The sequence below is a fragment of the Musa acuminata genome, chromosome BXJ3-8, assembly GCF_036884655.1.
Source record: "Musa acuminata AAA Group cultivar baxijiao chromosome BXJ3-8, Cavendish_Baxijiao_AAA, whole genome shotgun sequence".
Taxonomy (NCBI): domain Eukaryota; kingdom Viridiplantae; phylum Streptophyta; class Magnoliopsida; order Zingiberales; family Musaceae; genus Musa; species Musa acuminata.
Window position 1 is genome coordinate 15098171 of NC_088356.1, and position 17020 is coordinate 15115190.

General features: G+C 35.5%; 1 protein-coding gene across 1 annotated transcript in view; it reads left to right on the forward strand.

Moving 5' to 3' along the window:
* The first annotated feature begins 962 nt into the window (after nucleotides 1-962).
* LOC135644149 (uncharacterized) overlaps nucleotides 963-17020 on the forward strand; it is a 67346-nt gene continuing 51288 nt past the window's right edge. The window contains exon 1 of the mRNA XM_065161610.1: nucleotides 963-1106. Within this exon, the coding sequence (XP_065017682.1) occupies nucleotides 963-1106 (144 nt within the window). The remainder of the gene's footprint in view (nucleotides 1107-17020) is intronic.

Genomic DNA, 17020 nt, shown 5'->3' on the forward strand with positions numbered 1-17020 from the left:
CTATCTATTTGATATGATATCCAGAGCTTTGGTTATGTGCTTCTATATCTACTATGGATAAGAATGAAATGTATACAACGTCAAATACGACGTTTGAGCTTTTGTTTTGTATTTGTTCTTTGATATGTTCTGAAATGTTATATGCTTTAAAATGTTTCATATATCATTGATATTTGAAATGCTCTTTATGTCTTTGATATGCTTTGAAATATTTCATATGTCATTGATATGCTCTGAAATGATTTATCTGCCATTGATCGTTAGTCACTTGCTGAGCTCTATGTGCTCACCCCGTTGCTATATAAATTTTTCAGGATAGCTCGTCGCTCACTAGAATATTTAAATTGAGCTACGATAGTTGAAAGCTAGAAGGTTTTGGGGCAAATCTTTCATACTTGATAGGTTGATGTTGTAGAAGTTCCTTTGTGTGTGATGAAATATCAACGACAACTCTAGATTGATGTATCTTGTAAATATTTAAAGAGTACCTCTCATGTTAGGATTTTGGGAATGTTAAGTTAAAATTGTGTAATGATATAAACATGTGGTACATATTGGTTTTATGATTGTATAGATTCCCACAACTATGGATTTATGATGTGGTTATGGTTTAGTTGAGTTGGCTTTGGATTTTGTGAATCATTACATGATATGATGGTATGATTATAAACTACACAGGTTTTATAAATTATGGAATATAGAGGTGAATTTTGACTTAAATATTTTCTCAGTGTCCTTAAATATGTGATTGGATCCTGAAATGTATTGTTGTTGATTAAAAATTCAGTGGGGCATGACACAAACCACTAATGAACACTTGGCCGTACCTTTATCCTCATCTCTAGAAGGATGAAATTGAAAATATTATAAAGGAAATGCTTGAAACATGGGTGATTCGGCGAAGTTGCAGCCCTTATTCCTCACCGGTGCTTCCTTTACGCAAGTAAGACGGAACTTGGCGGATGTGCATCGACTACCGAGCTTTAAATGGCATCACCGTCAAGGACAAGTACCCAAAACCAGTGGTGGATGAACTTCTAAATGAGTTAAAAAGAGCTCAGGTCTTCACGAAGTTGGACCTCCGATCCGATTACCACCAAATTCGGGTATATGAAGATGACATTCAAAAAACTAGATTCCACACACATAACGGCCATTATGAATTCTTGATAATACCTTTTGGACTCACTAATGCTCCTTCAACCTTCCAAAGTCTCATAAACGATATTTTTCAAAGGTTTCTTTATAAATTTGTGTGGTATTTTTCAATGATATTCTCATTTACAGCCCTTCTCTTGAGATTCACTTGCAGCATTTATGAGTTATTTTCACGATCCTTCAGGAGAATACTCTTTTTGTTAAGTAGCCAAAGTGTAACTTTCTCCAACAAAAAGTAGAGTACCTTGGGCACATAATATCAGAAGAAGGAGTGATGGCAGACCTAATAAAAATTGAAGTAAGGCAGGGCTGGCCGAAACTTACAAATGTGAAATTACTACATGGGTTCCTTGGACTAACGGGCTACTACTGAAAATTTGTGAAGGCCTATGGGAAGATTAATGCACACCTAACTTCTCTACTAAAAAAAGACGCCTCCAATGGTCGAACAAAGCCTCTGCTGCCTTCGACAAACTTAAGATAGCCATGATGACGATGCCAGTGCTAGCGCTATCAAATTTCAACCAACCCTTCATCATTGAGGCCAACGCATCTGGAGTCAAAATTGAAGTCGTTCTAATACAAAATGGTCAACCACTCACATACACCAACAAGGCATTATCTCCCTCCCATCAAAAAATGTCACTATATGATAAGGAGATGCCCATCATTGTGCACGTAGTAATGAGGTAGAGACCCTACCTAATCGGCCGGTGATTTCAAATTAAAACTGACCATAGAAGCCTCAAGTACTTTTTGAAGCAAAAGATATCATCCCTTGAGTAGCAAAAATGGGTAACCAAACTTCCAGGATTTGATTATGAAATTATTTACAAAAAAGGGAAAGAAAACGTTGTTGTAGATGCACTTTCATAGCTACTTGAGCAAGCTAAATTTTCAACCATCTCCCTTCCTACCACTGGCTTCCTCGAGGATATTAGGGAGGATTTAAAGAAGGATCTAGAGATCAGCAATATCATAAAAAAATTGGAGGAGGATCCAAGCGCAATAGCCCACTACACTTGGGATTTGAGGGATCTACACTATAAAAGTTGCATTGTGCTTATACCCGACTCCCCTTGCATCAAAATCATCCTGCACAAAATGCACTCCACACCTTCAGCAGAGCACTCCAGATTTCTGAGAACATACAAAAGAGTGAAACAAAATTTTTATTGGAGAGGGATGAAAAAAATTATTTTTGAATATGTGGCATAATGTGATGTATGTCAACAACAAAAGAGTAAAACAGTGGCGAGTCTAGGGAAGATACAACCACTACCTATACCAGATTTAGTGTGGACTGACATCTCCATGGACTTCATCGAAGGGCTGCCACCTTCCTATTAGGATCAAGAGTAGCATTAAGAGGGGAGGGGGGGGGGGGGCGGGGGGGGTTAATTAGTGCAATGGAAAAAGTCATCAGTTTTGTAAAATATTTGTTCATTGAAAACCAATCTCAGAAAGTGCTTGACTTAGAGTAAATGAACTAGCAATTAACTTAGAAAGTAATGGCAGCAATAAAAAGGAGAATGGAAATGAGCACACCAGAATTTATAGTGGTTCGGTCATTGTGACCTACAACCACTTCTGATTCCTCCTCCGTTGAGGTCACCGGCATCCACTAACGGTCTTCCTTCAATAGGCGAAGACCAACCACCTCTTTACAGTGCTTTCTCCTTTTTACAGGTTTAGGAGATAACCCTTACAAGCCTCACACATCTCTTGAATGATTACAAAGCTAAGGAGAACGAGGAGGACTCTTCTCACTTTTACAACACTTTTAACACTCCAACACTTAGAATTTTTCAACACTTTGATTGTACTTTTGTTACCCTTTCATGTAGAAAAGGTTGGGGTATTTATAGGCCCCAATGGCTTCAAAATTAAAGCCAATAAGTGTCATATCCCTAGATTTTGGGGTACTGGTGGTACCACCACCATTATTGGGCGGTACTACCACCTGATACTCTGACACTGGACAATACCACCGCCTAGTCTAGGTAATACAACTATTGAATCTCGGATTTTGATGATAAAATCAATTGATGGGTTAATTGATCTAATACATATTATTGAGTTAAGTGTGTAGGATTAACTACGATAACCAGAAAACACAAAGCAAGGATACCGGAGTCAAGTTCGATGGACGTTTAAGAGTCCGAAGAATCGTCGGAGATGCTGCCGGAACCAACCGAGAAGAAATCGGGAACCTATCGAAATTTTCGGAAGTTCGCCGAAGAGATCGTCGGAGGTTCACGGAGATCACCGAGAAGGCTCGGCTACTCATTAAAGTCATCACAAGTTCGGGAGCTTGCTGGGAGCCCGTCAGAAAAGTTCGTCGGAAAGCTCGCCGGAACAAGACTCGATGTTCGCGGTTGAAAACTTGCTTAGGATGTGTTTTGTTATGTAGTTCACATGTAATTAGGATTAGGATTAAGAGATAATCCTATATACTGGTTAGGGGCCAACTGGGCCTAAAATTAGACTAGGTTTGGGCTAAATTTGAAGCCCAACAAGTGAACCGAAAGGTCTGGCAGTGGCACTACAAGACTGGGCGATGGCATCGCCCAGCACTGTCAGTGTCTGACACTAACAGGCGGTGGCACCGCCAGCATCGGGAACTCAAAGAGAATTCAAATTTTGGAGCCCAAATTTGAATCCTCTTGAGGCCTATAAATACCCCTCAAATCTCAGCTGAGATAACAACTTTTTTAGCAGCAAGTGTTTGAGAGAAAGGCCTTAGAAAAGTCTTAGCTAGTCTTGTTTTCAATTTGCTAGTGTTCACCTCCTTCTTTCTTGCTGAAAATCTGTAAGAGAGTGAACTGCTTGTAAAAAATTGTAAGAGGGGTATTCACCCTTCCCTTTTAAGAGATTTGCTAATGGAAGGTGGGAGCCTCATCGAAGAGGGGCCTCGCAAGTGGATGTAGGTCATTTGACCGAACCACTGTAAAATCGGCGTGATCTCTGGTATGCATTTACTTATTGTCATTTACATTACTGCAAACTATTTGCACTTTAATACTATAATGCTTTGTCTCCGTCTTACTTATATCTTCAAGTTAAAACGTAATCGAAACGATTTTATACAAAAACGTTGCTTTTATCGTACGAAGTTTCCGAAAAGTGTTAAATCGTGAAAAGTTTATCGCACTTTACCGCTGCACTAATTCACCCACCCCCCCCCCCCCCCCCCTCTTAGTGCCGCTTCGATCCTAACAATTGGTATCAGAGCAAGGCTCACTCTCATAGTTGGTTTAATACCCAAGAGAGATGGCTTACTCCAGCATGCATGAGGGACACTCTATCACACGTCCACCTATGTTTAATGGGTCGGATTACACGTATTGGAAGACCCGTATGAGGATCTTCCTCATTTCCATGGATTTCGAGCTTTGGACTATTGTCGAAAACAGATTTCAAAAATCTTCTCTTCCGATGAGCGAATGGAATGAATCGGAGAAGAAGGTTTTTGCTTTAAATGCAAAGGCTATGAATGCCTTGTTTTGTGCACTAGATAAAATTGAGTTTAATCGTGTTTCAATTTGTGATTCAGCTTTTGATATTTGGAGAACTCTTGAGGTCACTCATGAAGGCACTAGCCGAGTGAAAGAGTCCAAAATCAACATCCTTGTGCACTCTTATGAACTTTTCCGAATGAAACCAAGTGAGTCCATCGGAGACATGTACACCCGTTTCAAGGATGTCATCAATGGACTCAAAGCTCTTGGTAAAGATTTTACTAACTTTGAACTAGTAACTAAAATCTTAAGATCCCTCCCTAAAAGTTGGGATCCAAAAGTTACGGCAATTCAAGAGGCCAAAGACCTTAAAACATTCCCTCTTGAAGAACTTATTGGGTCTCTAATGACCTATGAAATGACATGTCAAGCTCATGATGAGCTCGAGAACCCCCTTCCAAAGAACAGGAAGGATATGGCACTCACATCACAAGAAGACCACTTGAAAGGAACATCAAGTGATGAGGATAGTGACAATGACATTGCACTTTTGACTCAAAAATTTAAAAAATATTTAAGAAAGAACAAATTTAAAAATAAGTTCGAACACAAGAAGGACCAAGTGATTTGCTATGAATGCAAAAAACTGGGACACTACAAGAACGATTGCACTCAAGCCAAAAAGAGAACATCAAAGAAGAAGGCACTCAAGGCAATGTGGGATGATTCAAGCTCGTCCGAAGAAGAGGAGTCCAACACCGAGCAAGTTGCTCATTACGCCCTAATGGCCATCGGAGAAGAGGTAATAGATTTAATTGATGCAGATTTACCTTATCATGAATTATTAAATGCTTTTCATGAGTTATTTGATGAATGTAAGACAATTAGTAGAAAATACAAATTGCTAAAAAAGGAACATGATAGTCTCACTTGTGATATCGATAAATTAAAAACTGAATATCATGATAGCTTAGCTCCATGTATAAAATGTCATGATCTAGAATCTCTCCAAAAGGAGAACTTGCTACTTAAGGACACCTTGAAGAAATTCGAGGTTGGTAGCAAATCTTTGAATATGATCCTTACAAATAAGGGTCACGTTCCTAAAAGAAGTGGAATTGGATTTGTGAGAAGTCCTCACGAAAATCCAACCACCTTCATTAAAGGCCCCGTCTTACATATTCGGCACTAAAGCAATTGCAACTTTTGTTGCAAATATGGACATAAAACTTATAAATGTCCATTCAAGAAAATTAGTCCGAACAAACTAATTTGGGTTCCTAAAGGAACCATGATCAACTCTATGCAATATGATGAACAAGTTAAATCAGTTTTAAGGCACCCAAAAGAAAATGGGTACCTAAAAATAATCCCTTCTTGTAGAAACATACACCATCACAAGCTAGGAGCAAGAGATGGTATCTAGATAGTGGATGCTCAAGACATATGGCTGGAGATCCATCTCATTTCTCTACGCTCACTAGCAAAGAAGAAGGGTACGTCACCTTCGGAGACAACAACCAAGGGAAAATCATTGGCAAGGGAACCATAGGTAACAAATTAAAATTTTCTATTGATGATGTCTTACTAGTTGATGGATTGAAACATAATCTCTTGAGTGTTAGTCAATTATGCGATAAAGGTTATATCATTAGATTTGAATCAAATGTATGTATTATTGAAAAACCAAACCATAACATGACTATGATTGCATTAAAACAAAATAATGTCTACACCATCAACCTTGATGAACTAAGTAATGAAATGTGCTTCTTTGCTTTAAATGATGATGCTTGGCTTTGGCATAGGAGACTAGGCCATGCAAGCATGAAACTAATATCTAAGATCTCATCTAGAGAATTAGTGCGAGGAATTCCAAATATAAAGTTTATTAAGGACAAAGTATGCAATGCATGTCAACTAGGTAAACAAATAAAAACTAGTTTCAAATCAAAAACTCAAATTAGCACCACTAGACCAGTACAATTGATTCATTTGGACTTATTTGGACCAATTGATACGACAAGTCTAGGAGGAAGCAAATATGCATTTGTAATTGTGGATGACTATACTAGATACACTTTGACCTATTTCTTAGCTCACAAAAGTGATTGTTTCAAGTGTTTCTCTAAATTTTGTAAACTCACTCAAAACGAAAAAGGTTTCATGATTTCATCAATTCGGAGTGATCACGGTGGTGAATTTCAAAACCGTGACTTTCAAAATTTTTGTGAAGTTAATGGATACAATCACAACTTCTCCACTCCGAGAAATCCCTAACAAAATGGAGTAGTTGAAAAAAAAAATAGAAACCTACAAGAAATGGCAAGAACTATGTTAAATGAACATAGTTTACCTAAGTATTTTTGGGCCAAAGCCGTAAATACGGCTTGCTACATCATGAATAGGGTCCTAATAAGACCATCCCTATCAAAAACTCCCTATGAATTATGGAATAACAAAAAACCAAATATTTCCTATTTTAAAGTTTTCGGTTGTAAATGCTTTATTTTGAATGAAAAGGATGCCTTAGGAAAATTTGATGCTAAATCCGATGAACGCATCTTTCTTGGTTACTCTTCCGTTTCTAAGGCTTTTCGGATTTTTAACAAAAGAACCTTAGTAATAGAAGAGTCTATTCATGTAGTTTTTAATGAAATTTCTAATTTAAAGAAAAATGATTTTGATGATGATCTTGGTTTTGATAATTTGAATTTAAATGAACCCCCTCCTCAAAATAGCAACTTGGATGCACCTTCTTCCGAAATTTCCTTACCCAAGGAATGGAAGTATATAGATGCTCATCCAAAGGAGCTAATTATAGGAGATACATCAAAAGGGGTTCAAACTCGTTCCTCTTTCAAGAATTTTTATGCTAACGCCGCCTTCCTTTCTGAAATCGAACCTAAATGCATTGACGAGGCCATAAAAGATAATTTTTGGGTTATTGCAATGCAAGAGGAATTGAATCAATTTGAGAGGAATAAGGTATGGAAGCTTGTTCCTAGACCTAGTGACCATTTAGTTATTGGTACTAAATGGGTCATTAGAAATAAGCAAGACGAAAATGGTATCGTGGTTAGAAACAAGGCTAGATTAGTGGCCAAAGGTTTCAACTAAGAAGAAGGTATCAATTATGAAGAAACCTTCGCTCCCGTGGCTCGATTAGAAGCCATAAGGATGCTCCTTGCCTATGCTAGTAGTTATAATTTTAAATTATTTCAAATGGATGTCAAAAGTGCCTTCTTGAATGGTTTTGTTTCCGAAGAAGTATATGTCGAACAACCTCCCGGATTTGAAAATTCTCTTCTTCCTAATCATGTATTCAAATTGACTAAGGCTCTCTATGGCTTGAAACAAGCTCCTAGAGCTTGGTATGAAAGGCTTAGTTCCTTTCTTATTTTAAATAATTTTACCAAAGGCAAAGTTGATACTACATTGTTTATTAAACATTTTGAAAATAATTTTCTTATTGTGCAAATTTATGTTGACGATATTATTTTTGGCTCTTCGGATGAATCACTATGTGAATCATTTGCCAAATGTATAAGTCATGAATTTGAAATAAGCTTAATGGGTGAATTAACTTTCTTTTTAGGATTACAAATCAAAGAACTTAGTGATGGTATATTTCTTAACCAATCTAAATATACATTAGAATTGTTAAAACAATTTAACATGGATAATTCAAAAGCAATAAACACCCCTATGAGTACTGCGACTAAGTTAGATATGGATGAAAATAGTGAAAATTTCGATCAAAAAACATATAGGGGAATGATAGGTAGTCTACTCTACCTTACCGCGACTAGACCGGATATTATGTTTAGTGTAGGACTTTGCGCTAGGTTTCAATCAAATCCTAAATTATCTCATCTTAAATGTGTTAAAAGAATATTTAGGTATCTTAAAGGAACTCCAAATCTAGGACTATGGTATCCAAAATCCGAAAAATTCGATTTAATAGCTTATGTAGATGCCGATTTTGGCGGATGTAGGATAGATAGAAAAAGTACATCCGGAACATCCCAATTTATAGGACATGCACTTGTTTCTTGGACTTCCAAGAAACAAAATTCAATTGCACTATCTACGGCGAAAGCCGAATACATTGCTACAAGTGCATGCTATGCACAAGTTGTTTGGATGAAAAATACATTAGAAGACTATGGAATTCACTTCAAAAATGTTCCCATAAAATGTGATAATACTAGTGCCATATGTCTTACCAAAAATCCAATTCAGCACTCTAGAACTAAGCATATCGATATTAGGCATCATTTCATACGCGATTATGTTCTTAACAATGATGTTGTTCTAGAATTCATGGACACAAAGCATCAATTAGCAGATATATTTACAAAAGCCTTGAATGAAGACCAATTTGAATTCATTAGAAGAGAATTAGGTATATTAAATCGTCCCTAAACAATAAACTTGTTTGAATGGATTTTCCGTAAAGTTTTTCATCTTCTCTCCGTTCCTCGGTGAATCTAATCCTTCTCCTTCAATTCTAAATGACATGTTAAATCTGCTCAAGATTAATGATTTTATGACATTTTGTGAATCTCGAAATTGATTTTGATGACTTGATTATGAATTTCAAGTTAACGATTTGATTTGAATAAGTTTTATCTAAATCATAATCTTGATCTTGCAAAATTGGAATCACAAATAATATCTTTTGGTATTCATGAATTGATACTTACAATATGAATGTATTGGTATTCATGACTTGAATTTGATTGAAACATTGTATGCTTAAATTAATCATTCTCCTATGTTTCAAAAATTCTTTAAATGCCTTATGTGATGATTGAAAATTAATTTACTTTATGATAAATCTATGTATACCATTTTGAATCTCTTGAAAGTAATGTTGAGATTTTGATGAATTTGACGATTTGAATGAGTTTGTATTCGAATTATGATATTGACTTATTGAAATTACTACTTGAAATTTTTTTTTATCCCAATCTCTTTCTTGTATATCTACAATTTCTGTTAATTATAGAAAGAAGAGATTAGATAATATGGATGCATGCTGAATTTTCCTTTAAGATGAACTCTGCGTAAATATTTTTGCATACTTAATTTTGAATGATAAAATCTTTGTATGACAAAATATGTGCTTCAAGTCTCATTTCCCTTTTTGTTGATGACAAAGGGGGAGAAAAGTGATGACTTGCATCATTTTAATAGCATGACTTATATGAATTGCAAAAGCTTTTCAAAAACTTTGAGAATGTGCCTTGCAAAATCTTTGAGAAAAGTGATCGATCGATGAATGTCTTATATGCCTTGCAAAATCTTTGAGAATATCGCAAGATCGATTGATCATATTGAAAGCATGTCAAACATGTATATCATGAAATTCATGTTGAAAATCTTTATCTCTTGTTGTAGTAAAAATTGTCTCTTATCATTCGACTTGAAAAATATTTTCATCGAAGTTTCGCATTTACATTATACTTAATGAGAATAACGATAAGTTCTACTGTTAGAACTTATCGGTTTATGCTTGAATTCAATGGGATGGAATTCAAGTGTTTTTATCTTCTCATAATATGGCATATAGATAGGGGGAGTTATGTTTAACTCCGTCATTAATTGATTGTCATCATCAAAAAGGGGGAGATTGTTGAATCTCGGATTTTGATGATAAAATCAATTGATGGGTTAATTAATCTAATCCATATTATTGAGTTAAGTGTGCAGGATTAATTACGATAACCAGAAAACACAAAGCAAGGATACCGGAGTCAAGTTCGATGGACGTTTAAGAGTCCGAAGAATCGTCAGAGATGCTGTCGGAACCAATCGAGAAGAAATCGGGAACCTATCAGAATTTTCGGAAGTTCGCCGAAGAGATCGTCGGAGGTTCACGGAGATCACCGAGAAGGCTCGGCTACTCATTAAAGTCATCACAAGTTCGGGAGCTTGCTGGGAGCCCGTCGGAAGAAGTTCGTCGGAAAGCTCGTCGGAACAAGACTCGACGTTCGCGATTGAAAACTTGCTTAGGATGTGTTTTGTTATGTAGTTCACTTGTAATTAGGATTAGGATTAAGAGATAATCCTATATCCTGGTTAGGGGCCAACTGGGCCTAAAATTAGACTTGGTTTGGGCTAAATTTGAAGCCCAACAAGTGAACCGAAGGGTCTGGCGGTGGCACTGCCAGACTGGGCGGTTGCACCGCTCAGCGCCCGAGAGCTGGGCGGTGGCACTGCCTGGGCTAGGCGGTGGCACCGCCCAGCACTGTCAGTGTCTGACACTGATAGGCAGTGGCATCGCCACTAACAGGCGGTGGCACCGCCAGCATCGGGAACTCAAAGAGAATTCAAATTTTGGAGCCCAAATTTGAATCCTCTTGTGTCCTATAAATACCCCTCAAATCTCAGCTGAGATAACAACTTTTTGAGCAGCAAGTGTTTGAGAGAAAGGCCTTAGAAAAGTCTTAGCTAGTCTTGTTTTCAATTTGCTAGTGTTCACCTCCTTCTTTTTGCTGAAAATCTGTAAGAGAGTGAACCGCTTGTAAAAAGTTGTAAGAGGGGTATTCACCCTTCCCTTTCAAGAGATTTGCTAGTGGAAGGTGGGAGCCTCATCAAAGAGGGGCCGCGCAAGTGGATGTAGGTCATTTGACCGAACTATTGTAAAATCAGCGTGATCTCTGGTTTGCATTTACTTATTATCATTTACATTACTGCAAATCATTTGCACTTTAATACTATACTGCTTTTTCTCCGTCTTACTTATCTCTTCAAGTTAAAATGAAATCGAAATGATTTTATACAAAAACGTTGCTTTTATCGTACGAAGTTTCCGAAAAGTGTTAAATCGTGAAAAGTTTATCGCACTTTACCGCTGCGCTAATTCAAAACTCCCCCCCTCTTAGTGCCGCTCCGATCCTAACAACAACCACCTGACAAAGCTCAGAGACTAAGCCCGGGTGGTACCACCGCTTGACAAGGGCGGTACCACCACCTGGCAGCATTAATCGTCGGTGGTACCACCACCCAGACCACCTAGGAGATCGAGTCACCAAGTGGTGCCACCATCGGTCGTGACTTCAGGTACTGAAAGGGCTATTCAACCGGCCCAATTCAGCCCTGTTAAGGGCCTAGTTAGTCCCTAACTGAGTCAGTGAGATTACTCCCAATCCTAACTCAACTTAAGGTCTAACTACGATAATTAATACATTTAAACAAACAATCTTTGTCCAGTATGTCGATTGTTTTTCAATGATCTTTCGATAAACTTCTCGACGAACTTCTGATGAACTTCCGATGAACTCTTGATGAGCTCTCAGCGAACTCTCGACGAACTCTCGGCAAGCTCTCGATGAACTCTTGGCGTGCTTCCAGCACATCATCCGAATCTTCAACATATCGTCGGAACTTTGACTCTGGCCCGACATCTCCTTTATGCCATACTACTATCATAGTTAATCCTATACACTTATCTCAACATATAGATTAGATCAAACAATTTACCAATTGATTTCATCATCAAAATCTGAGATTCAACAATCTCCCCATTTTTTATAATGATAATCAATTGATGATGGAGTTAACCTTAACTCCCCCTACCTATATGCCATACTTGAGAAAGGATATTCTTGAATTCAAGGCCTTTGAATTCAAGCATCAAACCGATAAGTTATATTCGTTTAAACTTATCAACATGCACATCATGATACTTATCATGATTTACCAATTCAAAATATGATACCATGTAATTATTAAAAATGATGTCAAGGCTTGACATTCATTTCCAAGTCCACAAATGATAGACAATCATCATTTTCAAGTATGATACAAATTTCAAATATGAAATTTAGCAAGATGACAATTCTTAATAAAAGATAACAATTCATCATTCCGATGTATGATATCAATTGTAAATAGCAAGTTTAGCTCATGATACATTATCATAATGATAGACAATTATCATTCATGATGATTTCAATTATATTTCAAGCATTCGCAAAACATCCAAGCATTTACGACAAGAAACATTTTATACATTTATCTCAAACATTCATAATGGCACAAAGGTAAGGCATTTTATCAATTTGTCACATTTCTCCCCCTTTGTCATCAACAAAAAAGAGAACCATTCGACAATGCAAGTGTGGTAAATAAAATTAAGTTTCGCACCAATTTATCCATGCCATAAAGGAAGGTAAGCAAAAACTTTGCATGATAACCTTTTTGGATAAGCTAATATTTTTACTCAAGGGCTTTTTGGTTCTTCTTCAGATGTGCAAGTTTATTTCTTCCTTTCTCATAAAAATAAGAAGTAGAGGAAGAAAGGTAAGAAAAGAATCCATTCAGAACTAAATTTATTAAATGATTTGAACCAAGTCAAATTCAAGACAATAAATGAGTTTGATTAAATCATGCTTCAATTTTAACAAATAGAAGGGATGCATGAAAATGATCAAGATATCTATGTGAAATCAAATCGCCATTCTTACAAGTAATCATCACACACTAAAATTCATCTTTTGAAGATCAAGATATCCATGTGAATTCATAAAATTCATCTTTCATGAGTAGATTAAGGAAGAATTCATGGGAAGGGAGCATCATATGAAAAAGAAATTCACAAATAAAACTTCATAAATCAAATATGTTTCTCATTAAAAATTCACAAGAGTGAAATCCATGAGAGATTCATTTATCAATGAATTCTATGAGTGAAGTGATTAAGTGTATCAAAAATCATTAATTGATGGAGCAGGGGTATAAAATAAATTTGTTACCAAGTAAATTGATATTTCAGATTTCATGAAGGCTTTTTAAAAAAATCGAGAAAGTCGGGAAAAGATATACAACAAACTCATGCATTCGGATAATTTAATATCCCTAACTCTCTTCTAATAAAATCAAATTGTTCTTCATTTAAAGGTTTTGTAAAAATATCGGCTAATTGATATTTCGTATCAACAAACTCTAAAGATATATCATGGTTATTAATATGATCTCTTATGAAATGATGCATAATGTCAATATGTTTAGTTCTAGAGTGTTGAGTAGGATTTTTATTAAACATATTGCACTCGTATTATCACATTTTATAGAAATGTTCTTAAGTTGAATCTTATAATCTTTTAATGTATTTTTCATCCATACAACTTGTGCACAACATGCACTAGCCGCTATATATTCAGCTTCGGTTGTAGATAGTGCAACCAAGTTTTGTTTCTTGGAAGACCAAAAGACAAGTGCATGACCTAAGAATTGACATGTTCCGGATATATTTTTTTTATTTATTCTACATCCAGCAAAATTCGCATTAGCATAAGCAATTAGTTCAAAGTTTTCAGATTTTGGATACCATAATCCTATATTATTGGTTCCTTTAAGATATCTAAGAATTCTTTTAACAACTTTAAAATGAGATAGCTTAGGATTAGATTAAAACCTAGCATAAAGTCCTACGCTAAACATGATGTCCGATCTAATTGCAGTGAGGTATAATAAACTACCTATCATACCCCTATAAGCTTTTAATCAAAGCTTTCTCCACTTTCATTAATGTCTAACTCAATGGAGGTACTTATATGAGTATTGATAGCCTTTGCACTTTCCATATTAAACAGTTTTAACAATTCTAATACATATTTTATTTGACTAAGAAAAATACCATCACTAAGTTGTTTGATTCGTAAGCCTAAAAAGAAAGTTAGTTCACCCATTAAACTCATTTCAAACTCTTGGCTCATACTCTTGGCAAATAATTCGCATAAGGATTCATTTATAGAACCAAAAATAATATCATCAACATAAATTTGAATAATAAAAAAATTATTTTTAATTTTTTTAATAAATAATGTAGTATCGACCTTACCTTTAGACAAATTATTTTGGATAAGAAATGAGCTAAGTTTCTCATACCAAGCCCTTGGGGCTTGTTTTAATCCATAGAGAACTTTAGTCAATTTAAACACATGATTCGGAAAATTATCATTCTCAAATCCGGGAGGTTGTTCAATATAAACTTCTTCAGAAATAAAACCACTAAGAAAAGCACTTTTGACATCCATTTGAAATAAGTTAAAATTATTACTACTAGCATAAGCAAGGAGCATCCTTATGGCTTCTAATCGTGCCACAAGAGTGAAGGTTTTGTTATTATTGATACCTTCTTCTTGGTTGAAACCCTTGGCTACTAATTTAGCCTTGTTTCTAACCACGATACCAAATTTATTTTGCTTGTTTCTAAAAAAACCCATTTAGTATCAATCACTAAATGGTCATTTGGCCTAGGAACAAGTTTCTACACCTCGTTTCTCTCAAATTGGTTCAACTCTTCTTGCATTACGATAAACCATAAATCATCTTTCAAGGCCTCGTCAATGCATTTAGGTTCAATTTGAGAAGGAAAAGCGACGTTGACACAAAAAATTTTAAGAGAAGAACGAGTTTGAACCCCTTTTGATGTGTCTCCTATGATTAGCTCCTAGGATGAACATCTACATACTTCCATTTCTTATGTAAGAATGTTTTGAAAGAAGATGTATCCAAGTTGCTAATTGGAGGAGAGGGTTCATTTAAATTCAAAGCATCAAAATTATGATCATCATCAAACTCATTTTTCTTAAATTCGGAAACTTCATTAAAGACAACATGAATAGACTCTTCTATAACCAAAGTTCTTTTGTTAAATATACGAAAGGCTTTAGAAAAAGAAGAGTAGCCAAGAAAAATCCCTTCATCAGATTTTACATCAAATTTTCCTAATGCATCTTTTTCATTCAAGATAAAATATTTACAACCGAAAACTTTAAAATATAAAATGTTGGGTTTTTTATTATTCCATAATTCATGAGTTTTGAAAAGTAATGGTCTTACTATAACCCTATTCATGACATAGCATACCGTATTAACGGCTTCGGCCCAAAAATATTTGGGTAGGCTATATTCGTTCAACATAGTTTTTGTCATTTCTTATAAATTTCTATTTTTTCTTTCTACTACTCCATTTTGTTGAGGATTTCTCAAAATAGAGAAATTATGGGTGTATCCATTAGATTCATAAAAAATTTGGAAATCATAGTTTTGAAATTCGTCACCATGATCACTCCGAATTGATGAAATTATAAAGCCTTTTTCATTTGGAACAAGTTTACAAAACATAGAAAAATACCTAAAGCAATAACTTTTGTGTGCCAAGAAGTATGTCCAAGCGTATCTACTATAATCGTCTACAATTACAAATACGTATTTGCTACCTCCTATGTATCAATTGGTCTAAATAAATCTATATGGATCAATTGCAATGGTCTAGAGGTGCTTATTTGATTCTTTGGTTTGAAATTACATTTTATTTGTTTTCCTAGTTGATATGCATCACACACATTGTCTTTAATGAACTTAATGTTAGGAATACCTCTTACAAGTTCTTTATATGAGATTTGAGATATTAGTTTCATGCTAGCATGACCTAATCTCCTATGCTAAAGCTAAGCATCGTCATTCAAAACCGAAAAACATATTTCATTACAAAGATCATCAATGTCGATAGTGTATATATTATTTTGTTTTAGGGCAATCATAGATGTGTTTTTGTGTGGTTTTTCAATAATGCAAGTATTAGATTCAAATCTAATGATGTATTCTTTATCACACAATTGACTAATGCTCAAAAGATTATACTTGAAGCCATCAACCAACAACACATCTTCAATCAAAAAGTTGGATTTGTTACTTATGGTTTCTTTGCTAATGATTTTATCCTTGTTGTTGTCTCCGAAGGTGGCATATCCTTCTTCTAGGCTAGTGAGCTTAGAGATTTGAGATTGATCTCCGGTCATATGCCTTGAGCATCCATTATCAAAGTACTATCTCTTGCTCCTAGCTTGTGATGGTAAATATTTCTACAAAAAAGGATGATTTTTAGGTACCCATTTGACCTTGGGTGCCTCAAAAATCGATTGACTTAACTTATCATTTTGCATGGAGTTCTTTACGGTTCCTTTAGGAACCCAAATCAATTTGTGTAGACTACATCTATTAAACGGACATTTATACGTAATATGTCCGAGTTTGCAACAAAAGTTGCATTTGGTGTAGGGTGATACATGCAAGGTAGGGCCTTTAACAAAGGTGGTTGGATTTTGGTGAGAGCTACTCACAAATCCGATTCTGCCTTTTCTATTAACATAACCCTTATTGGTAAGAATCATGTTCAAGGACTTACTACCAATTTCAAATTTCTCTAAGGTTTCATATAGTTACAAAATTTCCTTTTTAAGTGTTTCTAATTCATCACATTTTGTGCAAAAAACTAAACTATCATCATGTTCAATTTTTAATCTATCATAATCATTAACAAGAGAAGTACGCTCCTTTTTTAATAGTTTATACTTTTTACTAACTAATTTACATTCATCAAA